The sequence below is a fragment of the Octopus bimaculoides genome, chromosome 4 (assembly GCF_046866305.1).
Source record: "Octopus bimaculoides isolate indiv1 chromosome 4, ASM4686630v1, whole genome shotgun sequence".
NCBI lineage: Eukaryota > Metazoa > Mollusca > Cephalopoda > Octopoda > Octopodidae > Octopus > Octopus bimaculoides.
In genome coordinates this window covers 147,839,427-147,865,032 of record NC_142931.1, presented here as the reverse complement: position 1 = coordinate 147,865,032, position 25,606 = coordinate 147,839,427, and the positions used below count along the sequence as shown (strand labels likewise).

The 25,606-nt window shown below is 37.9% G+C and overlaps 2 protein-coding genes across 7 annotated transcripts in view; one reads left to right on the top strand and one right to left on the bottom strand.

Annotated features, from left to right (window-relative positions):
* LOC106884249 (dyslexia-associated protein KIAA0319-like protein) overlaps window positions 1-9,692 on the top strand; it is a 94,010-nt gene extending 84,318 nt beyond the window's left edge. For all 5 annotated transcript variants that reach the window (XM_089351735.1, XM_089351732.1, XM_089351734.1 and 2 more), the window contains 4 exons: window positions 1,263-1,408; window positions 2,444-2,566; window positions 5,441-5,626; window positions 8,542-9,692. In XM_089351735.1, the coding sequence (XP_089207861.1) occupies window positions 1,263-1,408; window positions 2,444-2,566; window positions 5,441-5,626; window positions 8,542-8,690 (604 nt within the window). In that variant the 3' untranslated portion in view covers window positions 8,691-9,692. The remainder of the gene's footprint in view (window positions 1-1,262; window positions 1,409-2,443; window positions 2,567-5,440; window positions 5,627-8,541) is intronic.
* LOC106884254 (protein LKAAEAR1) lies at window positions 5,680-25,061 on the bottom strand. 2 transcript variants are annotated; one of them, XM_014935532.3, is made up of 7 exons: window positions 24,959-25,061; window positions 24,546-24,825; window positions 20,049-20,144; window positions 18,007-18,075; window positions 14,674-14,731; window positions 12,672-12,794; window positions 5,680-11,166 (listed from the first exon to the last, which is right to left on the bottom strand). In XM_014935532.3, exons 3-7 carry the CDS (start codon window positions 20,126-20,128, stop codon window positions 11,104-11,106), a joined length of 393 nt encoding a protein of 130 aa, XP_014791018.1. In that variant the 5' UTR covers window positions 20,129-20,144; window positions 24,546-24,825; window positions 24,959-25,061; the 3' UTR covers window positions 5,680-11,103. The 2 variants fall into 2 exon arrangements, with proteins under 2 accessions (XP_014791018.1, XP_014791017.1); XM_014935531.3 differs by lacking the exons at window positions 24,546-24,825; window positions 24,959-25,061 and adding an exon at window positions 24,451-24,537.
* Window positions 25,062-25,606: the final 545 nt, after the last annotated feature.

Below are 25,606 nucleotides of genomic sequence, written 5' to 3'. Positions count from 1 at the left end.
GTTTCAGCAATAATAATTGTGATTTGGTAAATTCAAATTGGGAATTTGTGTGTTGTGGATATTTCTTCATTTGAACTGACCTTCAAAATGTGACTGATGTGGGTTGGAGGTTGTCATTAATTGATCCCCTCACCCATAATTGATGCTTATTTTATTGACTCTGGCAATATTTTGAACTCTTGTGGATAGCAAGATACAAGTAAATAGTGTTTGGCAAGCAGCCTGTTGCTCGACATTTCCTGTTGACTCTTTTGCTGCTCTAAATGGTGTATCGGACAGTTTGCCATTCCATTGTTTAACATTCTTTTGATCACGAGCAACATTGATACCAAGCCTTGACATCAATTACATCCAGGTCATTCGCTGCTAGCAATCCTAGAGGCCAAAGTCTGCAATTAACAAACAAATATTTACTGTTTGCATATAAGGAAGGGAAGACTTCCTGTCAGTTCCAGGCTGCTTTGTATTTGGTACTGCAGACAACAAAAAAAGCTCAAAATGCCTCTGCCAATCCACAGGGGTCATTCTGAACTGACTTTGGTGTTTCTAATGCTATTTACCTCCAATGACAATTTTTCTCCATAGCAAACCACAATGAAAATGCCTTTTTACAGGCCAAATGTGTTCTAAACATATTTGAACTAAAGTGTGAAATCTCAAAAAAAAAAAATCTGCTCGTCCAACATCTTTTTATTTTCACCGGTCACAAAATGGCTATTTTTTGTGCATCTATGTGGTTTTTGCAGTCTTGACATTAGAAGGTTGTCACAGGAGCCCAGTCAATCCCTTGCCAGATGGCCTGGTATGAAAAGGGGCATTTCTGTCACATTCACCTCTCTCTAATATTGTCATATACCTGTTAACGCCTGCCCTCCCCCCCCACACACACACATGCTCATTATGTTAACTATTTCTGTTGTTTCTTCATTGTTAGAATTTTCTCTAATCCTCTGTAATCAGCAAATTCTCTTTACTTTTATTCAGTAAAATATTTACATCAAAATAAAGGCTTCTTTATTCTTCCATCAGAAGTGCTATTTTCTAAAGTACAATGTATTAAATTTACTCTAAAAATGTTTTAATAGAATGAATAAAAAAAACAACGGATGAACAATAAAATGTTACACTTTCTTTCTTTCTTTGTCTTTTAAACTAGTAAAGTATCTGTGGGATAGGCATGAATGTCACAACATTAACTTATCCATCACACTTTGAGATGTGTATAAAATCTCATTGGTGTTTGTTTGTTTGTTTGTCTTCAGCCTAAAGATAGAATTTTATGCTGTATCTGTCACCAAAGAAACTAAAGTCGTGAAGAAAGGAATCGATGTACTTCGATGGTTGAAACCCAAATTGTCTTCACAAACCAACATCTTTGAATATTCCATTGTGGATCTCAACACTTTTGGTTTGCAGATATTTCTTCTTACTAGACACTACTTCTTCCATTTCTCTCTTATTGATGTTCTCTTCTATTACTGTAAAACTTTCTTCAACTAACAAAGAAGCAATTACTTGACCTGCTACAATAACAACCAAATCTCTCTCAAATCATCCCCTTTCATCTCAGAAAAGGACATGTTGTGAGATATTATAATCCTAGCAGTTTCTGTGTTGCACCTACAATTGTGTGATCATGGTTTTGTGTCGAGACAAAGGTAAACACATAGACAGACACACACCCGTCAGGCTTCTTTCAGTTTCCATCAGGGCCATAGTAGAAGACACTTGCCCAAAGGTGACATGTAACGAGACTGAAACCAAAGCAAACTTCTTGTCACCCCTGTGCCTTCTGTTGTTAGGTTTTCTGCAACTGTCAGGATCTTCTGTTAAACAACTTGATAGTTAATATTCAGGCATAAGAATTGGTGTGTTGAGTGCATTGGAAGCTCTCCGTCCGCTAAGTGTGTGGCACATTTTCAATTAGTCATTTCACATTACTTAAGCCATGTTAGGGAGACTTCAACATGGCATAGAAAACCCTTGGTAAAAGACTAATTTTTAAGGGGCCCAACAGACCAGCCAATGGTGTGGAATGGTAGCTGTTTGGAATTTTTTCTTCCTTTTTTGAGCCTTAGACCTCATAAAGCCAGTTACCTGGTTTCTACGGTGCTAAGTGATCAAGATCACATTGCCCTTGAACGAGGTATCACTCCATTGCAGGATTCAGGGGCCAGTAGTTTTGGCATGAGGGGACAAATCAATTACATTGACTGACCCCACTCCAGAAGTTTGTTTTATTGGCCCTGAAAGGATGAAAGGCAAAGTGGACCTCAGAACATAAAGAACCCAAAGAAATGCCACGAAAGATTCTCTTCTACAGGTTAACGATTCTGCCAGTTTGCCACCTTAGAGAACAGGATTCTCAAACCTTTTTTTTTTATTCCATGTTGTTGTTGTCCGAGTGATTAGTGAAGATTGATTCTGTTTTTATCTGTTGCAGTTTGTCAAAATAATTGTTCAGGTCATGGCAAATGTGACCAGTACACTAAACAATGTTTCTGTGAGGCCTTCTGGATGCAGAATTTCATTCGCACTAAATTTTTTCATGGTGAAAACAACTGTGGTAAGTAAAAAGGCTTCACTAATTATACACACTCACACCATACATATATGTATATATATATATTTATAGTGAGAATTTACGAAAAGACAAAGACAGGTGGTGTAGACAACAAACAGATGTATTAGTTTAATGCTCAGGAAGTGAGAAAGTCTTTTACGTTTTGAGCCTACGGTCTTCGACAGAAAGGAACACAGAAATAAACAGGAAGAGAAAATAGAAAAGGTTTAGTGACTAGCAATCTATCATGGCGAATGCCAGACAGAGGGGTCACACAGGAGAGCTAGGAAGAAGGGGAGATAATAAAGTAGTCGTGATCCCAAAACGAAGGTGCTATAGGTACTATACATATAGTACATTTCAATAGATGAAACTAAAAGGAAGCAGATATTACCAAAGGGTCTTTGTGCAGTAAATCAGTTCCACACTCTGTTGAATGTGATTAGACAAGTCTTCAGAATTACCGAGAGACTATGAGTCAGTTGTTGAAGTATGTTAGTAATTTGTCAGTTAAATGACCGTCTTTTGGGTTCTGTCTAGGATGTCAGTGCATGCGATAGCACCAGTTCCATGCCATACATGGAAGTAGTTCTTTAACGGACCTTGTAAATGGCCGACAACTAAAGTATTTCCTGGTCATGAAAGGAATTTTAATTTTTATGATGCAATGTGGTTAATCTCATGACTCTAGGCATCTCCAAAAGTGAGCTTTTATTTAGAATTGCATGTTTGTATCAACAGAAACCATTAATTTTACAAAAGCTGTTGGTGCATGGACTGAGGTGATTGGGTGCAGCTGACTGGGAATTCAGTCTGTTTTGATGCTGGAGACAAACACCTGCACAGAAATGTATACATACAAACGGGGAGAAGACAGAGGGAGGGAGACTGATGGACATTACAAGTTATCAATTGAAGATGATTGGCCTAAACACTTGTTACTCTCTTCCTACGCATAGAGAGAAATATACTCACACACACAAACAGAGAGAAAGAACAAAAGAATCATTGAAACGTCTCTTGTCAAATAAGTCAACACCGAATCAATGACATCGTAACATTTCCTACCCTTTGGTGCTGTTTCAGTCATTAGACTGCGACCATGCTGGGGCATCACCTTGATGAATTTTTAGTTAAACAAATTGACCCCACTACCTTTTCTTTTTTTAAAGCCTAGTACTTATTCTATCAGTCTCTTTTGCCAAACTGCTAAGTTACAGGGACATAAACACACCAACATTGGTTGTCAAATGGTGTTGGGGGACACACTATAGATACATATTCTGTATAGTCTGAAAGCATCTTAATGTAATCCTTGTTGTCCTCTGAAAACCCTGATGAGTTTCCTTATAAGGTATTTAAGATGCAAAATTATATTTTTATATGTTTTGTAATATTAATCTTGAGAAATGAAAGAATTGTTGATTAATTAATTTGCATCCATTGGATCTCTCTGTTTTCTAGCTTGATAAAAATGTTTGATATCTTATGATACTCTGTATAATATATTCATTGAAAGGATTATCTCTTCAAAATTTAATATACTAAACCAGTGTATCTTGGATAAATATCCCTATAAGAGGTTTGAATATCCTCATTGTGACCATATATATATATATATATATATAGATAGATAGATAGATATGCAGGGCAGGGAATCGTCAATTAGTAATAAAATTAATAATTAACAATTTTGCCGGGTAGCTCAGTATGAAAAAACCTTTTTCGGTAAAAAACATTTATAATCATAAATATATAGGGATTGACAGTAACCTGCTTCTCCAACATACTGAGAATTCAGAAATAGCAGTCAAAGAACTACTGATTTCAAAACTACAAATTATTACTCTAGTTTGATAGCGATATTTTTGATACACACAGAACAAAAAACAGTAGAGAAGAGTAAAAAAACACTTGCCTTTAGTTAATTTAGTACGATCGTTTCACAGTTAAGAGTAAAGAATACTCTATTCTGATCTTCAGCTAAATATTCTAATAAATTTGTTAATGTCTAAATAACTCACACGTTAATTTTGACCATGTGAACATCAATACCACGTGAGGAAGACGTTAAGAAATTTATCGGCCAGTAAGTTCAAAATCCCTCGCCCTAATGAATTCAATTCAGTGTGCATCAGAAATAGTCCCGCATAGGAAAGAGACTCGTACGAACTTCCTGCGGTTTAACTATTCACCTTAGAGTTATTATTAAAATATAGATATGCAGGGCAGGGAATCGTCAATTAGTAATAAAATTAATAATTAACAATTTTGCCGGGTAGCTCAGTATGAAAAAACCTTTTTCGGTAAAAAACATTTATAATCATAAATATATAGGGATTGACAGTAACCTGCTTCTCCAACATACTGAGAATTCAGAAATAGCAGTCAAAGAACTACTGATTTCAAAACTACAAATTATTACTCTAGATTGATAGCGATATTTTGTGTTTTTTTACTCTTCTCTACTGTTTTTTGTTCTGTGTGTATCAAAAATATCGCTATCAATCTAGAGTAATAATTTGTAGTTTTGAAATCAGTAGTTCTTTGACTGCTATTTCTGAATTCTCAGTATGTTGGAGAAGCAGGTTACTGTCAATCCCTATATATTTATGATTATATATATATATATATATATATATATAATATACACACGAAAGGATTCTTTCAGTTTCCATTTACCAAATCCACTCACAAAGCTTTGGTTGGCCCAAGGCTTTTGTAGAAGACATATAGCCAAGGTGCTATGCAGTGGGACTGAAATCAGAACCATGTGGTTTGGAATCAAACTTCTTACCACACAGCAATGTGTTAATCTTACCATCATATATGAGAATGACCTTCATCTTCCGTTTTTCTCTTTTATTTCATCAACAGATTGGAGCATCCTCTACGTGGTCATTGTATGCTTCTTAATAGTCGTTGGCCTTGCTGGCTTTGTCTGGTTGACTTGCTGTATATGGAAAAGACGTCTATGGCGGTGGAGAACCAGAAAACGGCCCAAATATTCTTTACTTTCACAAAATGATAATGCCAAAGAAAATTTTAAAATGTTAACTAAAAGTAGGCAAAGTTTTTTCTTCTTTTCTTTCTTTTATTTGAAGAAACTAAAATCATTTTTCTTTTAATGTACTTTGTTTCTTTATTCATATAATTTAGTTTGAATTGTTTCAAGTTTTTCTATCACATATAAATTGCTGGTAGAGACACAGTATTTCATTTTGCAACCACAATATGCTACCAGGTATATTAAGGGTTTATAAGTTGATGCTGTGTTCTACTTTTTGTGTTAGCAGGGCAATTCAATCTCTTTTAAGTTATCTCTACAGATTTTCTATAGAATTTAGAGCCAGCGTTGCAAGTTACAACCTAAGAGTTGTTTGTGGCACTGAAGAAGGAACAATAACACCTGAAATGTGCATATACACCTATTACGTATCTTTGATTGCATTGTTTACATTAGATATATTCATCTACAAAACATTATAACTTCTGAATTTTTATACAAAATCTGTAGAGATAACTTAAAAGTGATATAAATACATTTCAGAGGTGTCCTTGCCTGACAAGTGTTATGCTCTGAGATGTGTGTTAAAACCAAAACAATTGCACCATGGAGGACACATGTTAATCATTCAAAAATACAAAAAAAACTGTTAATTTCACTTAAGCATCTGTTATTTTGATGTCAAAATTTCCTTCTCCCAACAGTGACCTGGTTCCACTGCAACTGGTTTGGGGCAACACTTTCCATTAGTATATATTATGGGCTTCAGGGTTATAAATATAATTGTTTTCTATATTGGTCAGTCGTTCTGGTTGTCATCACCTGATGCTTGTAGTTGGTCAGGGGTCAGTTAACTTGATATTTTGTTGTAATTCACATTCCCTTTTTTCTTTCTATCAGTGGCAGGGGGGAGGTAGAGCCTGTCTTATTGTATAGTACAGTGTGGGGTGGAGGAGGCCACTGTACCAATGGCACGTAAAAAGCACCCCCTGGCTGGCTCCTGTGCCAGTGGCACTTAAAAAGCACTATCCCAATGTGATCGATGCCTGGCTTGCCCGACTGGTTCCTGTGCTGGTGGCACATAAAAAGCACCCACTACACTCTCAGAGTGGTTGACGTAGGAAGAGCATCCAGCTGTAGAAACCTTGCCAGATCAGATTGGAGATTGGTGCAGCTCTCTGGACCTCAGTCAAACTGTCCAACCCATGCCAGCATGGAAAACGGACGTTAAATGATGATGATGATGATTTGTACTCCTTAATGTTTTGCATGTGTATATCTTTGAGCATATTAGATGATATTATTTTAGAGAATTGGGTCCTCTTTTGTTTATTAAAGAAATACTAAAAGACATTGGGAAATATAATAGACATTACGTTAGTGAAAGATGACCAATATTTGAATAGCAGCACTATTTTGAGAGAACAGCAGAACAGACAGCCAACCAGAACTGATTGAAAGTTCTTAGTTGAATGTTTTGTCCTCGTCGGGGGGCAAAGCTGAAGACCTCCACTGCAGCATCCTCTGCCTGTCTTTGTCACCACTGGACTTATGAAGTTGGCTGAACAACTTCTATTAAAATCCATTTATTATTATTCCATGAAATAATCATATCTTAAATTGACATGAAACCTAGAGCCTCTGCATGGCTGTTTAACCTGCTGAAAATAGATCCCAAATCTCCCATCTTAAAAGAAGGACATGGATAATGCAATCCAAGATGCATTATCTGCATTAAAGACTGCATGGCCATCTTTGGAATGTCTCTGATTGTAGTTCTTGGGAAAAGTAACTGACATCATCTTATGTTCATGCTTATACATGTGAACATAAACGAAGTAATGTTGTTCACTAATGTGAACTAAAACTAATTAACAGATTTGTTCACTGTTCACTGTTGACTTTTTAAATTTTTAGTCAGTTACGGGTGAAGTGCTCATCACGAGCCATCAAACATTGTTAGCAGATTTATGCAAATGAGAAACTTGGCCAAAGTCTTACCTCAGAATAGACTCCAGTCACCTAAGATAGTGCTGTTAAACAAGGGAACCAATTAAATCTAGCTCCCAAATAAGCCAGGGTGTAATTTGAACCTGAATGCCAAAAGCACAAGTAACGTAAGGTGTTCCTCGTGAGGCTCTGATGATGTCTGTCTGTCTGTCTTGCCTTATTTCGTGTATTGAAAGTGAGAAGAATGAAAGGCATGAAATTCGACCTTGATGACATTTTGAATTCAGAATGCTAAGAACCAGAATAAATACTACAAGACTTAATTCAATCAATGTTCTCATTTAATTAAGCCTTGAGGACCAGATGCTCCATCGGTCCTCAACAACTGTTCACCATTGTCCTCAAGTCTTTTCCTCTCCCAGATCTTCTTGGTTTTGACCTGTCTGGCATGGGAAGCCCTACCAGGAACTTTTGCTCTGCTGGCAGAGCTCTCAGACCACACTGAGAGGAACGAACCTTGTGGTGGAACCGTAGAATGATTCTTGCAAAATATTAATTCCTTTGGAAGAAGAAATATTGAATGTTGACATTGGCAGGTCATGCTTCCTGATAGCGTGCAAGACTAAACCCCGCCTCTCAACTGGGAGGGGAGAGTGTAGTAGTATTGAGGGAGGTGGCTTTGCACCCACAATTGAGAGAGAAAGAAGGTGTCTTGCTGTAGGGGAGATACATGACTGCCCCCGATTGGAAAAGAGAGCGGGAGAGATGGTGGTGACGATGCATCAGGACATACCCTTAAATTAGAGGGAGGTGAACATAATTGACACAGAGGATTCAACAGGGTGAATGGGGTAGATTTATCTAAAAAAAAAGGCTAACATATCACTCAATGTCCAAAAATGAAATAAATGTCACTTGTTTTCCACTCTAATTATACCTCATCCACTTTCTATTCATTAAGGTGTTTTATCTCTCAGTCTTTGTGTTTAATCTTCTTTCTAACTCTCTCTCGTGTTTGCAGCTCGTTTAAAAGCCAAAACTGGGACTCCAGCCAGTGACTCAGATCTTTCAAGTGAAGATACATTATTTGTGAATCACAAAAGCCACAATGGACAAATCTGGCCTAAAAATGGAATAAATCAACACATAAGACCAAATATGTTGACCTAGGATTAAAAAAAAAAAACAAAACAAAAAACAATTTACATTGTTAAGTATTTTACACCTGGATATTGTGAGAGCTGTAAACGAGTTATAAGACTTTGAAAAAAGAACTCTAAGGAGATTTTTTTTAAAAAAATAACTACAGCAATATGGGAAAAAACATTACCTTTTTTTAAAACAAATCCCATAAAAATATTTGGGTTGTCATGACAACTTGGAAGTGTCTGTTTATTTTTGCACCATTTTACACAGACATTAGAGAGTGTGTGTATGTGTGTATTGAGATAATGGGGGGAGGGGTAAGATGGTGGAAAACCTTATGTGTGGTGGTGGTGGGGGGAGTGTTTGTATGATAAAGGCACAACATTTGTGTTATCAATTCTTTATGTTGACCAGTAAAAGAACAGTAAAAGACTGGTAACATCCAAAGTCCAGTGTTTCACAAGAATCCTTCCTTCAGTTTTTAAGACTTTTTCTTTTTTGCCTCTCTCCCAAAACCCTTTTGGGCAGCTGATCTCAAACAGGATAATCGTTCTTCTTTTTCCATATCAACAACTTTTGTGTGATGGCATGTTTATATGTGTGAGCACATATGCATGTTGAGTGTGTACATAAGCAAAAGTGACAACCCAGACACAGTGCACAATGTATGAAGGAGAACGAGAAATCTAAGTGCGATTGTGAGAATGTGAGTACACATTTACATGTGTGTGTGTGTATACACACATGAAGATAAGAAAGAGAGCAGGAAATTGGGTGTGTGTGGGTGAAAAAGAGAGATTTTGTAAATATAAAAACTCTGTGTGTGTGTGTGTGTGTTTAAAAACTTTGCTCCTTCCAGAACCTTCTTTACTTTGCCTTTTAGATGATTGAAAAAACATCTAAAAACAAAACAACAAAAAGAAAAAGACAAATTCCCACAAAAAAATACCAAAAGCATAAACAACAAACAATAAAACTTATGGTGTCTTTTAAAAATATTTCACTCTTAAGACAACTTTTACATTTCATTGTTGTTGGTTGTTGATTTTTTTTTGTTTACTTGTGTGCCATGTGCATTCATGCATGCAACATACTCAGGTAAGTGAAATGTTAACCAAACTCACTGAATTGTCTTCTTGCTAAACTGTTGTTAAATACTCAACTGTTAATATTATTGTTCTTGTTATTAAACTAAGTTGTTGTTTTTTTTTGTTTCAGTGTGTCGTGAGAAAGTAGAAATGACCAGTTATACTGACCATGTTTGATGACATAAAAGACACTTTTTTTTTTATCCAAAAAAATGTCCCCCTGGCTCCTATATACAAAGTTGGGCCAATATTTAGATTCTTGAAGGGTTGCAAAGTGAACTGCTTAACCAGACAGCCATTCCTACACTTAGATCTAAATAACATTGCTAGAGATTTCAATTAGGTTTTTGGCTTCTTTCCATAGTTAGGTTTGAGCATTGTGCTGTAAACAACCTTATGTTAAGACAGATTAGACTGTTGTCAACTTGTCATATCACTTTTAACTATGGACATTTTAGATATTGTATCTCTGACATATAATCTTGGACAAGTCTTTTTATTACACAGCCCCAGGATCCAGGTATTGCGAATGAAAATGGATTGATAGGAAAAAACCATGTAAGAAGCTCAGGGGATGGACAAACTGCAATTTAATGGTCCAATCTTGTCTCACAGCTTTCTAGGTTTGTGTTAAGAAGGGAATCCGGCCATAGAAACCATGCCAAAACAAAAATGGAGCCTGTGGCAGCCTTCTGGGTTGCCAGCTCCCATCAAACCATCCATCCCATGCCAGCATGGAAAATGGACGTTAAATGATGAGACATGTCTGTGGAATATTCATAATGCTAATGCCTTCCCCAACATACACACCGAGTGAATATCCATTATTTATACATGTGTGTGTGTGTGTAGGTACTTATGTAGTTAAGCTCACATACACATATGCTGAAGTAGAACAAAATGAATTTATTCTTCAAAACATCAGATATGTAAACAATTGCAGAGTGGAAGCCATTTAAAAATACACAAAAACCGTTAAAATTTAAATTTAGTTTGCCAAAATATTTTCGTCACTTTGAGACCGCGATCTGTTCACTGACAAAATTCCATGCTGGTCAGTGAACAGGCTGCGGTCTCAAAGTGATGAAAATATTTTCGTCATCAAATAGATTCACTTCAACAATTAAATTCTAACGGTTTTTGTGTGTTTCTTAAATGGCTTATAAACACTTTCCATGCTGCAATTGTTTTCATTCCAGCACATGATCTCAGATCAGGTCACTTGCTATGCAAGTACATCTCCGTAACTAACTAAAAAAAAAATCACATTTATATATATTTTTATGTTGTTATTTTTAATTGGTACTGGATGTTTAAAATATGGCTTAGCTTTGTTTGGTTCTCCCCCGTTAGATTGTGCGATTGGTTAGCAAACCTTCATAATCATTTAGTAAAAGTTCAACTCTGTCTCTCTGCAAAACAAAAAGAATTTTTAGTCAGTTTATTCACAGCACAACATGAGCTGCTTGCTGGAACAAGTTTATCAAGAACTGTGACAAGTTCTAAAAAAAATTGTTAAGAGTTAGAATTTTTAGAAAACATGTTAATGGATTATAAGGAAGAGAAACAATTTGTGGAAATTGAGAGAAGTTATTGATTTGTGATAGGCTTCTTCCATAAGTCAATGTTAACCATGGATTTGTATATGAAAGAGGCTTGAGCAAGTTTATTTTTAAGAAGAGCAAAACCTTGTGTAATGCTTGTCATGTATATATATACATGTACAGACAAACATGTATGCAGACATACGTAGAAACCCTTGTCTTACGATAGTTGTGAAAGAGCATCACTGTCATACAAGCAATGTCGTTTGTTTGTTTTCTTCCATGGAAAACCTGTCCCAAGACGGTGGGGCCATATTTACCTTGAATAACAAAAGGTGATGATTGGCAACCAGAATGGTATCTGGTCACTGGGATTTTGCGTCACCGAATACCATGCATAGAAAAATGGACATTAAACGATGATGATGATAGCAGTTGTTCATGCATGCAAGTTTCTCCCAGCCCTCTGGCATTTATTCCACTTTGGTACCAGTGACGTCACAGACATCTGTCCCAATACATCACCTTGGACCGGCACCTTTTTTTTTTGTTAACCTCAAAAAGGATGAAAGATAAAGTTTACTTCTGTGGAATTGGTCCTCAGATCAGAGCGTCACAACAAATATTGCAAAGCATTTTGTCCAGTCAAGGAGATTAGATTAAAAATGGTCAAAGTTTTGAAAAATAGATCTTGTATCTATCAAAATTCTAAATTTCATTGTTGTCAAACATGAATTTATAGATTATTATTTCCCTGCTGCCTGGCCGTGCTCAATAAAACTTGTACCCTGCAGCAGAAGTGTTAAGATTGATCCTTCTGGTGGTGTAAAGCAGCCATAAAAGTGCCATTGTAAAAGCACCCAGCAAACACTGTTAAGTGGTTGGCGTTAAGAAGGGCAAACAGCTGGAGAAACCATGCCAAATCAGACTGGAATTTGGTGTAGCTTGCTAGCTCTGGTCAAGCTGTCCAACCCATGCCAGCATGGACAGATGTTAAAGGATGGTGATGGTTTGAGATGATTTAAAATTTGAGGGTCAAAGGCCATTAAAAGAGAGACATTGCTTAACTTTAGTATTGGAATATGAGGAAGCAAACCTTCAGCTGATAACTGTGCAAGCCTATTTATGTTTAATATCCATTTTTCCAATGCTAGCATGGGTTAGATAAGGACTTAACTGAGGAGGTAGTATTTGATATTTGGATACTCCTTTTTGTTGCTAGCCTTCATCTGTTTTGCAAGGCACGGAGCAAATGGTCACCATGGGAACAAGAAATGCAAATACCTGAGGGGTTTCACTCAAGCAAAGCCATGCAACGGCAATGTTAAAATATTAGGAAGAAAGAAAATGAAACAAAAAAACAAAATTCTTACATCGACTTTGCTCAAAAGATCTTTCATGTTTTCTTTGGTTTTCTTTGGAGGTACCAGGGCTTGCAGCCTGACCGCTTTCAGGGCACTTTTTTGACAAGCAATGAGGTGATTAATTTCATTTGTCTATAAAGAAAAAGAAAACGGAATTCTCTTAGTAAAAGAATTTCCACTCTATAACTACCCCCTCCCCCCTCTTCTTTTCTCTCACTTGTTGGACACACACACACCCCGGTTTATTATAACAAAGATTGAGAGTGTACGGAATTGAGAGTTTTTAACCCTGGCTGGACTGTTCGTGACTGTCAGAAACAATCCAGCCTAAAGTAAAGTACAAAGTAGACTGGCAACTTCTGATGTAATAAATGGATCCGTCCACTCCAACTGTAGACTCGTATTCTATTATCAGATAATGTTTTTTGCATTTGGTAAAAGACACTTCAAGATTCTTTACAACTCTTACATCATCATTTAATGTCAAACCATCCAATCCATGCTGGCTTCTTTAAATGGTTTGTCAGGATCCAGCGATCCTCAGGGTTGCATCAGGCTCCGATGTAAGAGCTGTGGCATGGTTGCCATGGCTGGAGGATGCTCTCCCCAACAACAGCCACTTTACAGCGTGGACTGGGTGCTTTTTCTTATGCCACTGGCACTAGTGAGGTCAGAAGCTAATTTACCAGGCAGGAAAAGGTTAAAAAAAACACCCTCCCCTCAACATTAGGATATAAACCTGAAGACAGGTAAAGTAACAACTAACAAACCAGTTAGCGGCAGAGAGCTTAAAAAAGCTGAATACCATCTACTTCCATTATCGTGTTAATATATCAACTGAAAAGCCAAGAAGAATTCAGAGCTGAATAAGCAGAACAAACAATAACGTCCCCGTAACTTAGCGGTTTGGCAAAAGAGACCGATAGAATAAGTACTAGGCTTACAAAGAATAAGTCCTGGTGTCGATTTGTTTGACTAAAGGCGGTGCTCCAGCATGGCCGCAGTCAAATGACTGAAACAAGTAAAAGAGTAACAAGTACACAAGATGTTTAAAATGGAGTCTCTAGCAAACTTAAAATTTAGTGGAACTTAAGATACTCAAAATATACCAGGAAATTCTTGAAACAAGAACCATTGACTGTTCTGCGGACCTGCCTCAAGTTGTAAATAAGGCCTTGTTACAGAGTTGACATAATTAAGGTACATGCAGTGGGGCTATATTTCATGTTTACATTTTTTTTTATCACATTATCTGAAGTACATTCTATAATGTACTTGTTAGTACTCTTGGGTTGGTGTAGTTTGTAATTCTGATATTCTGCATTTTTTTAAATATAATAAAATAGAAATGAAATAATGTTCAGTTCAAAATATTACCATTTAATTTCAAGGTTGTGTGTTAAATAAATTTCAATAACTACAAACAATTTTGACTATAAAAAGCCATCTATGTATCATACTAAATGTATATACACCATTGACAGGCCAGCTACTGTGTTAAAAACACAATAAATATCTGAGGGAAACAAAGATTTGTTGCAGCCAGTAAGAAGATTGCCAGATGTAGTTTAGTTCCTTTCAATGAAGCAGACTCACAGACAGCCACATTCATGGATGATAATTCCTTTCCTCTGATACAGTGTTAGACTAAAATAGCCATCTATGTATCCTACTGAGAAGGCTGTACATATTGTTGATTAGCAAGTTACTGAGGTATTTATTCTGAAATAACATCTCTTATGGCTTTTCTGTATTTTGTAATACAATCCTAAAATAGCTGACCTGGAGAGTGAAGATTAATTCATAGATTTATAGAAATAATTCTCAATAGGCAACCCTACAAGTCTGATGCCATAGCAACTTGGCCAAATGTGAACCAGCATTACAGAATCAACATGAAATAACTACTAGTTTGTAATTGGGGGGTGGGGAATCTTATTCATCTGATTTTTATAGCTTCAAGGGGAACATGTCAAACCGAAGATTACTTAATGATGATTAATTTAATTACCTTCGCTGATTGGAAACTAATCCGCATTACACGTAGTCGACCTCTAGCTTCAGCTGCTCTACAAGAGAAAATGGTAAAGAAACAATGTTAAGGAAACAAGAAATTTCATAATTTATTCTTTTTTTTTTTACCCAGGTAAAAAGGCTGTGCCTTTGGCCCTTTGCAGGGCCCCTGACACTGCGTATCTGTGTGTCTTTGTGTTTACATCACCATCACTACTTGAGAGCTGGTGATGGTTTGTTTACATCCTTGTAACTTAGCAGTTCAGCAAAAGAGTCTGATAGAATAAGTACCGGACTTTAAGTCACAAAAACTGGGATCAATTATTATGACTTAAACCCTTTGAGGAAGTTCCTTAGCATGGCTGCAGTCCAATGACTGAAACAAGTAAACAATATCTTAGAAACATTTAAAGCCAATGCCACAACTTCTTCACTACACTGTGGAGAAATACCAGCATGGACAATGGATATTAAATGATGATGATCTGACCTAAATAGACTTTTACATTGAATAGGAGCAAATCCTTACATCCCCCATCTGTAGGAATAGACACCATATTGTTGAGTCAAGCACATGAAAATCAAGTGGAAATTGCAGTTGTGATCCCCATGCTAGTGGCACAAAAAGCACCATCCGAACGTGGCTGATGCCAGCGCCACCTTGACTGGCTTCTGTGCCGGTGGCATATAAAATGTGCCATCTGATCATGGTCGTTGCCAGCCTCCTCTGGCCCCTGTGCCGGTGGGACTTAAAAAGCACCCACTACACTCTTGGAGTGGTTGGCATTAGGAAGGCCATCCAGCTGTAGAAACACTGCCAGATCACACTGGAGCCTGGTGCAGCCTCCTGGCTTCCCAGACCCCAATTGAACCGTTCAACCCATGCCAGCATGGAAAACGGATATTAAACGATGATGATGGTGATGACCTTATAGGCAAGTTATTCATGAGGGGTTTGTGTCTAGATTGAGAAGAAGAATGTGCTTCACCAACATAAACACTACAAACAATGCAGTCGAACACTGCCAGACTGCTTAGAATGACGACTGAGTCGGTGAGAGTGAAACAGTTTGTGTTGTGGACAGAGCAGAGTGTGTTTTGACTTGATAGACAGATTTAAACCATCAGCCTGTCAGTTAAATGCCCAAATACAACTACAATATCCTGTAAACAAGAGCAGAATGGATAAATACTGTATATAAAGTCACTTTCAGGTACGTTTTCATTGTATGGCTTATGAACAAGTGTCTTCTACGAAAGCCTCCAGTTGACTGATAGCTTGCAAGTGAAAATGGGAGCCAGAGAAACTATAAGGGAGTCCATCACATACATATTTTGAGAAGTTATGGTCTAGTGGTCAGGGTGGGGCATTCATAGTCACAAGATCATGGTTTCAATTCCCAGAGCAGGTGGTGCATTGTGTCGTTGAATAAAACACAATCTCACATTGTTCTATAACCACTTTGATACCTGACGCATGGGACACCAGGCATCTGTACAGGTAATCATTGATTTGACAAGCAGTGAGCTAATGTACAGCTAAAACATCTGATCATTATAAACAAATCATTTTTTTTGCTAATTGTTCAGCTCGTCTCTCATTTATGTCAGGCAAGTCCACCATATGTTCCTTTTTCTTTTACTTGTTTCAGTCATTTGACTGCGGCCATGCTGGAGCACCGCCTTTCGTTGAGCAAATTGACCCCAGGACTTATTCTTTGTAAGCCTAGTACTTATTCTATTGGTCTATTTTGCTGAACCACTAAGTTTCGGGGACATAAACACACCAGCATCAGTTGTCAAGTGATGTTGGGTGGACAAACACAGATACACAAACATACCTATATATATATATATATATATATATAATAATAATAACCCATATATGCATGTATGTATACATATAGATGTAGGTATGTACATATATGTATGGATATATGCATCATCATTATCATCATCTTCGTTTAATGTCCGCTTTCCATGCTAGCATGTGTTGGACGATTTGACTGAGGACTGGTGAAGCCTGGTGTAGCCATCCGGTTTCACCAGTCCTCAGTCAAATCGTCCAACCCATGCTAGCATGGAAAGCGGACGTTAAACGATGACGATGCATATATCCATACATATATGCATATATACAAGCATATATGGGTACAGGATATCAAAAAAAAAATGTTAAACACAATGAGAAACGAAAACAGAAAACGAACTTTTTTCGAACAACGAAAAAAAACAACAGAGAAACGAGACATGCAACATAAAGAGTATATCCCTTCGTCAATTGTCCCTGTTCCATCTACTTTCGAAGGCAAGGACAATACATGATATATATATATATATATATAATAATATTATTAGGGACAAAATCCAAAATTATATGTGATAGTGGATTTTCATCGATGAGTTCTTGAAAATTGGTTATTTTCCCTAAAACTATATATATATATATATATATATACAATGGGCTTCTTTCAGTTTCTGTCTACCAAATCCATTCACAAGGCTTTGGTCGGCCCGAGGCTATAGTAGAAGACAAATGCCCAAGATGCCATGCAGTGGGACTAAACCCGGAACCATGTGGTTGGCAAGCAAAAGAATTTTTTTTTCAAAATCCCTGATTGAATCACAATATTTGAATTAATTATATGAAAAGAAAATCTTAAAAAAACAGAATGGCATGAACCTTTTGGAAGAAATTTTCATATGTGTAAATGCTTCGACTAATAATAGATTTTTCAAACCTGTTTTATGGAGCAATTCAGAGAGAGAAATTGTGTTTAGTGGTGGCATATCTATAAATGGGTGAAAGTGTGTAGCCCAGGGGTTAGGTGCACTCAGTTGGGAGATCACTGTTTTGATTCCCTGACTGGGTTGCATGTTGTGTCCTTGAGCAAGATACTTCATTTCAATTTGTTCCAGTCCACTCAGCTGTAAACAGGTAGCCTGGCAATGAACTTTCGATCGGGGGAAGTTTGGACTCTGCTCACCGAGCCAAGGAGGTAGCATCAGTCGAAAGCTAAAAAAACGATGCAAAGCGCATTGTGACCAGTGATGTGTAACATTTCATAGTCTGGCCAATGATGTGATTGTGTGTGTGTGTGTGTGTGTGCATTTGTATCTTCTTGTTTGTGTTTCAGCAGTGTTTATACTTGCAATTTTAAGTATTTTAGTTGGACACAAAGTATGGTGACAGGAAGGAGACCCACCCATAGAATGAATTGTAACAAGCGTCAAGCAACTCCTGCTAACATGGAACAAGCAAATACACAAGAGACAATGATGACGACGGAAGATAAAAGATGGTAATGAAAGAATAATAATGAGCACATACTTCAGCTGGCCAATTAATTTCTCTGTCTTCATTCGTTCTTTTCTGATTTTTTCCTCATCTTCTGCCCGTCTATAAAATACAAATATTTCAGATTTCAACTAAATTCAACAACCAACGTATGTCATTAGATAATGAGACTGATGACCTCTTAACTAAGCAACAGGGGACTCTGCAGCAGAAGTGTTAAAACCAATCCCTCGGGTGGTGTAAAGCACTCGTGGTGGTACCACATAAAGGCACCCGTGTGGTGCCACATAAAAACACCCAACATGCTCTGTAAAGTGGTTGGCATTAGGAAGGGCATCCAACCGTAGAGACCATGTCAAATCAGACTGGAACCTGGTGCAGCTCTCCAGCTTCCTAGCTCTGGTCAAACCAACCCAAGCCACCATGGACGATGGACGTTAAATGATGATAATGCTACAAACAACAGCCAAATATCCCTCAAATCATACTACCCTACTGCCCTAGAAACAGAAACCTCATCATTATTTAATATCCATGTTCCATGCTGCCGTGGATTGGATGACTTCACAGGACCCAGTGGGTCCAAGGACTTCATCGGGATCCAGTGGCTGCTTTCTATGGCTGGATGCCTTTTCTAACACGCACATTAGACAATGTAGTCCAAGATACACAACGACTGAAGTAAATAACAAGATGGAGATAGTCGAGAGAACTGTTTTGTCTGCTGGTAACAAAAGGCTTCTCTGTCAGAGTGAAAGGCAGATTGCACTGTGGCTGTGGCTCTCCAATTCATGCCAGCATAGCAAATGGACGTTAAATGAAGATGATGAATAATTCTTTCTAATCATAGAAATTTGGAAGCATTCAGTTAGAATTTATTGTATTGACTGTGAAAAGCAAAGTTGACATCAGCAGAGTTTGAACTCAGGACAGAAATATAACAATAATAATCCTTTCTACTATAGGCACAAGGCCTGAAATTTGGGGGAGGAGACAAGTCGATTTCATTCATCCCCAGTGCATAACTGGTACTTAATTAACATTTGACAGATATTTGTTCTCATCTTGTTTGTTGTTAACACAATGTTTCGGCTGATATATCCTCCAGCCTTCATCAGGTGTCTTGGGGAAATTTCGAACCTGGGTTCTCATTCCTAAGGTATTTTTTGCTATTATTATTATTCAGGTCACTGCCTGGAATCGAACTTGGAATCTTGGGATTACTAGCCACTATGCCATATGGCATATTGGTTAAGAGTGCAGGCTACTAACCCCAAGATTCCAAGTTTGATTCCAGGCAGTGACCTGAATAATAATAATAATAATAACAACATCGTAAAATACCTTAGGAATGAGAACCCAGGTTTGAAATTTCCGCAAGACACCTGATGAAGGCTGGAGGGTATATCAGCCGAAATGTGTTATCAACAAACAAGATGAGGGCAAATATCTGTCAAATGTAAATAATATACATAATTCCTCACCTCTTAAATATAGAACTGTGGTACTTAATTTATCGACCCCAAAAAGATGAAAGGCAAAGTTGACCTCAGCAAGATTTAACCCTTTTGTTACCATATTTATTTTGAGATGCTCTGTGTTTCTTTCAATGAATTTTAAATATAACAAAGCATTTAGTAAAATAACTTAGTTTAAGGTTTAGTGGAAGATTTTAATTCAAAACTTATGAAAACAAGTCGTTTGTACCACAGAGCCAGAGGTGGTTTCAGCCAGATTGGTATCGAAAGGGTTAAACTCAGAACATAAACAGATGTAACTAAGTACAACAAGGCATTTGATCATTACTCTATCGATTCTGTTACCAACCACCCTCTGCTCTTAATAAGGAAGATTTCTTACATTGGTATAAGGTTGCAAATGGCCCTCAGCTGTAAAAAGACAGGAGGTGAAGCCAACCCCAGAAGAAATTGGACTCAAAACTATTACAAAATACTGCAGATCCAGTTGTCCAATGCTGCCAACCTTGCCTTTCAATAACAACATTTAAAGGTTATGAAAAGTAACAGAGGAAGACAAGAAAAAAGAAATTTAATAAACAATAACAAAATACATACTGTATTGAAATGCTTTTAAGTTGTGATTCAAATTTGCTCCGAGATAAAACACCTTTACTCAAAGGCATTGGATGAGGCATTTCCAAATGATTTCACCTAAGAATAAAACATTATACATACAAAGTTAAAGAAGTGATTTTTTAAAATTCTCAATCGCAGGATAATGCTAATAATATAGCCTGAACAGGATAAACTACCCCAATTTTGCAGAAAAAAGTGTAGGTGGTTAGCTATGAGTGTATGAAATACGTCTTTTGAAATGCTGGAGCCTAAAGCAGATAAGTTATAAAGAATAACATGAAAATATTAGATAGAATAGCCCAACTAATTAGGGAGAGAGTTAGTCTAGATGAGATGCAGTTTGGTTTTGTGCCAGGCAGAAGCACCACTGATGCTATATTTCTGGTAAGTTAGCTGCAGGAGAAATACCTAGCCAAAGATAAACATCTGTACTTGGCTTTTGTTGACATGGAGAAAGCCTTTGACAGGGTTCCCCAATCCCTTATCTGGTGGTCAATGCAGAAACTGGGGATAGACGAGTGATTGGTAAGAGCTGTACAAGCCCTGTAAAGGGATGCTGTCAGTAAGGTGCGGGTTGGCAACGAGTATCGTGAAGAATTCTAAGTAGAAGTAGGGATTCACCAAGGGTCAGTCCTCAGCCCCCTCTGATTCATTATAATCCTCCAGGCAATAACAGGGGAATTCAAGACAGGTTGCCTCTGGGAGCTCCTCTATGCTGATGACCTTACCCTAATAGCCAAGTCACTGCCAAAACTGGAGACGAAGTTTAGGGTGTGGAAGCAAAGTCTAGAATCGAAGGGCCTTAGGGTTAACCTAGCAAAAACCAAAGTCTTAGTAAGTAGGAAGGCTGTCAAATCACAACCCACTTCAGGTAGATGGCCCTGCTCAATCTGTAGAAAAGGCATGGGTAGAAACGCCATGTGATGTACCCGGTGTAAGCTATGAACACATAAAAGGTGCAGCAATATCAGAAGAAGGTTAACTGGGAAGATAGTTTTTGTGTGTGACAGATGCACAGGGACAATAAACACTGAAGATGTACAGAAAACTGATTCCATCACATGCCAAGGGGAAAAGCTACCTAGGTGACCAAATCTGTAGTTGGCGTGGTTGCGCTGAGAGTGTAGCGACTAGAGTAAGAATAGCCTGGGTAAAGTTCAGGGAGGTCCTACCTCAGCTGGCAACTAAGGACCTCTTGCTCAGGATGAAAGGTAGACTGTATGATGCATGTGTGTGAACTGCCATGCTACACGGCAGTGAAATATGGGCTGTGACTGCTGAGGACATGCGTAGGCTTGAAAGAAATGAAGCTAGTATGATCTACTTGATGTGTAATCTCAGTGTGCATACACAACAGAGTGTAAGTACCTTGAGAGAAAAGTTGAACATAAGAAGCATCAAATGTGATGTGCAAGAGAGACGACTGCACTGATATGGTCATGTACTACGTATGGATGAGGACAGTGGTGTGAGGAAGTGCCACTCCCTAACTGTGGAAGGAACCTGTGGAAGAGGTAGACCCAGGAAAACATGAGATGAGGTGGTAAAGCATGACTGTTGAACATTGGGCCTCACACAGGCAATGACAGGAGACCGAGACCTTTGGAGATATGGCAACTAAAGTGAGATTGCAGCTTTGCATGTCTGACCCAGTTAAGAGTACCCCTGATGCATTGGGTGATATGATATGCTTGAGAAGACCTGTTGAGTCAAATAAAAACCAATATCATAGCAGTGGCCAGTACCCCCTGACTGGCTCCCGTGCCAGTGGCACAGAAAGAGCAACATCCAAACATGGCTGAGGCCAGTACCACTTGACTGGCTCCCATGCTGGTGACATGTAAAAAGTACCATTCGAACGTGGCCAATGCTTGACTGGCTCCCATGCCGATGGCATGTAAAAAGCACTATCTGAATGTGATCGACGCCAGGACCACCTGACTGGCCCTTGTGCCAATGCCACGTAAAAAGCACTGTCTGATCATGGCTGATGCCAGTACCCCCTCACTGGCTCCTATGCCAGTGACACGCAAAAAGCACCATCCGAATGTGGCTGATGCCAGTACCTCCTGACTGGCTCCCGTGCCAGTGACATGTAAAAAGCACCCACTACACTCTCAGAGTGGTTAGGAAGGGCATCCAGCTGTAGAAACATTGCCAAGTCAGATTGGAGCCTGGTGCAGCCATTGGCTCTCCAGACCTCAGTCAAACTGTCCAACCCATGCCAGCACGGACGTTAAGCTATGATGATGATGATGATGAATATATATTTTTATTTTTGAAGGCACATGGCTCAATGGTTAGGGCATCAGGCACATAATCACAAGATTGTGAGTTTGATTCCCAGACTGGGCTGTGTATTGTGTTCTTGAGCAAGACACTTTTTTTCATGTTGCTCCAGTTCACTGCAGAAATAGCCCAACTATTGGTACCTCTCCATTGATTGCTGCTTGGTCTGGCAATCATAATGATAAAGCCAAGTTTCATCTATGGTGACTAAAAGAGCCATAAAATCAGCCTCCCCCACTGCAAACCAGTCCACAACCTCCTTGGTGTTGTCTGTCTGATGTGCTTCTCATCTGCATTCAGACATTTTGACACCCATTTTCATGAAAGTTTTCTCATATCCAGAATGTTGTGAATGGATATGGCCAATCCCTTTGCAGGAAATCCCCAGAGTTCCAACCATGGTTTTAGCTGAGACTCTGGCAGTCCTCAAGAATCGTGAGATGTACAGTGTCAGCTTTGTCCTCTGTCGTTGCGGAAGATGGCTGCCCTCCTGACCAGGGTTCATTTGTGACCTCAAAATGACCAGTCTGAAACCTTGACACCCAGATTTTCATTGTGGAGCAAGATGGGTGGCCACCCTTCAAAACTTTCTTCATCTCACCATGGATTTCTACCACTTCTCAGCCTTGCAAAAAAAGGAACATGACCGCACATGCTTCAGTTTTACCAAAATCAACTGTAGAAGCTGCTATCATGCATTAAATCGACAAAAAAGAGAAAGATATATTGTATACCATAAAGAACTTTTTGCAGATCCTCTCCTAAATAGTTGTCCTACCTCCCCTGTAATGATAACAGCTCTATCCTTAAAACCAGGAACTTTTCAGCACCCCACCCCTTCTGTAGATAGATAAAACTGATAAATAATTGAAAGTTTATTGAAGTCATTCATATGAATGAACTTCTTACCGTAACAATATTTTTGGAGGGACGGGTATGGGCACTGTTCCCCCACCAGCAATCTTACTAGAAAAAAAAAAAAGGAAATAATGCGTCTTAAGTTCATAGTCGAGTGAATATCATAAGTTGAAACATTGACTTTTGACAATTCTTATGTTTCAACCGAGGTTGTTACTAACACACAGCAGAGGAGATTTTGATGGAAACGAAAACTGTAACTGAAATATTAAGAGTCTAACTGACACGTGTCTATCCAAAGTGTGGCTGGACAACATGGAGGGAGAGAGGACTTGTTTTTCTTTTCCTTTACAAAAGTGAACTGCTTCAAATGCAGTAAAGCAATGTGAAAGAGCGTCTACGTAGTCGTTTGCTTTAAACAAATAAACAGCAATGCTCTCTGAGCCCTTTACTTGTCCGAAACAATTTCATAAGTTTGTCGTAAAGGTCCATGTTTGTTTTCAGACTTCTAATCAGCTCCTGTTTCATGTCCACAGAAATATAAAGCTTTCCTCTCAGAAGTCCCGAGTTACTCCGTGGTTGAGAGAAAAAGAAACAGGAATGTGTATCAAGAATGATACATGGACAACAGGGAAAGACATATCCCGTGTGACACGAGACACGAGAGGCAGAGGTTGAAGCACACCCTACCGCCTTAAAAAAAAAATGGACAGGTTGGGTTAAGTAGGTCTAGATATACTATGTTTGAATAAAAGACGGAATACCAAGTGGATAACAATGGGACTAAACAACAACTACTTCGGCCAGAAAGGAAAATTTATAAAAATAACATTCAGTAACATTCATGCGCTGATATTTTATGCTTTACATAGAAAGGATTATATTTGAAATAATTGACGGAGTTTGTATGAAAGACAAAGTTTAAAGACAACTTTCCAGCCTCAGAAGGCAAAGAATAAATAAAATAAAATTGGAATTCGTCTGAAGTTTATCTGTTAGAATTCTATGATAGAATTCACACCAAGAAACATGTCTTAGAGTCAGCTTTCCTGTTTCTTTATAACTGCCTCTGTTGCTGAGTCTCTTAGACTCGGAAAATAATAGTCATAAGCGCTGCTTTTTTGTCTGTTACTAAAATGGTGAAAACAATTTGGATTCAGTTCTGGCCCAAGTCCGTCACTGTAATGTGTTTAACGCCAATATTACATTAAAGAAGAAGAAAGTAATTGAATACCTTTAAATGCTTCGGTTAAAGCAAACGGAACAACGACATAAATAATGACTGGGCGTTACTAAGAAACGAAGACGGTGAATAATGAAAACAATTACCTTTTTAAACATTTCCACTAACACCGCGGCATCACTGTATAACGAATGACAAGTCTTAATTCTTCCCCTCTTCTAAACATAAACGTTTTCTTTTCACGTTAATTTGCTTGAGTTTACCAAAAATTTATCTACTTAGAACTTTTCAAGTTTTCGGTTTTTTTTTTTCAAGTCGCTCACAACTGAACTGACATGTGCAAAATATCGGTTTCAAATTTTGGTACAGGGTCTGCTTGTTTTGGTACTTTTTTGGTTATCTCCCCAAACTAAAAAAATTGTCAATCTAAAAAAAAAAAGATTAATAAATATGGAAAACGAGAAAATTAAACGTTGAATCTGATGATATTTTTATAACAAATCATACAAAACTGAAAAAGTTAATAAACATGAAAACTGAAAAAAATTAAGCATCTTACTGAATCTAATAACATTTTTGCAACAAATCATTCCATTCCTATTGAGGAGGCCATGTGTTAAAGTATTGAATCAAAAGGATCTAACTCTTTTAATCTCTTGTCGCCACTCGATTTTTTAGTGGGGAGATAATCCAATTTTTTAATGGGAGTGAGATAACCAAAAAGTACCTTTATTTTGTTGACCCTGAAAGGATGAAAAACAAAGTAGACCTTGGTGCAATTTGAATTCGGGATGTCAAATTGGATGAAATGCTGCTCAGCATTTTGACCAACGTGGTAAGGATTTTTCCAAAATATTGATGAAATAAATTACCACTCAGAATCCTGGCTCCATTTAATTTTTGCTATAAATGATGGTATTGGATTGCATATAAGAAACACTTTTGTTTCTCAAAAAAATCACCTTAGGTCCTATATGTGAAATAAAGCCTCTCATAAACCAATTTTGTCCCTGGTCCCGCTTCTTGAACAAGCACTGCTGAAATTCTGATGAGTCTACTATACCCGTGCGTCTTTTATGCTATCAAATGCAGTCATCAAGATGTGAATGGAATTATACTGGAAGAACAAAAAAATATCTTACCTGGTTACAATACCTTGGATTTATTAAGTGAGAAGAAATGAGAGTAATGTTTATGGTTTCCTCAT

Bases quoted from the DNA above. Each gene is read 5' to 3' on its own strand.
- LOC106884254 (XM_014935532.3), bottom strand. From the start codon at position 20,128: ATGCCTCATCCAATGCCTTTGAGTAAAGGTGTTTTATCTCGGAGCAAA. The intron at 18,076-20,048 runs GTATGTATTTTG...TGTATTTTATAG, and splicing joins CTTAAAAGCATTTCAATACA to ACGGGCAGAAGATGAGGAAA. The intron at 11,167-12,671 runs GTAAGAATTTTG...TTTGTTTTGCAG, and splicing joins ATCTTTTGAGCAAAGTCGAT to AGAGACAGAGTTGAACTTTT.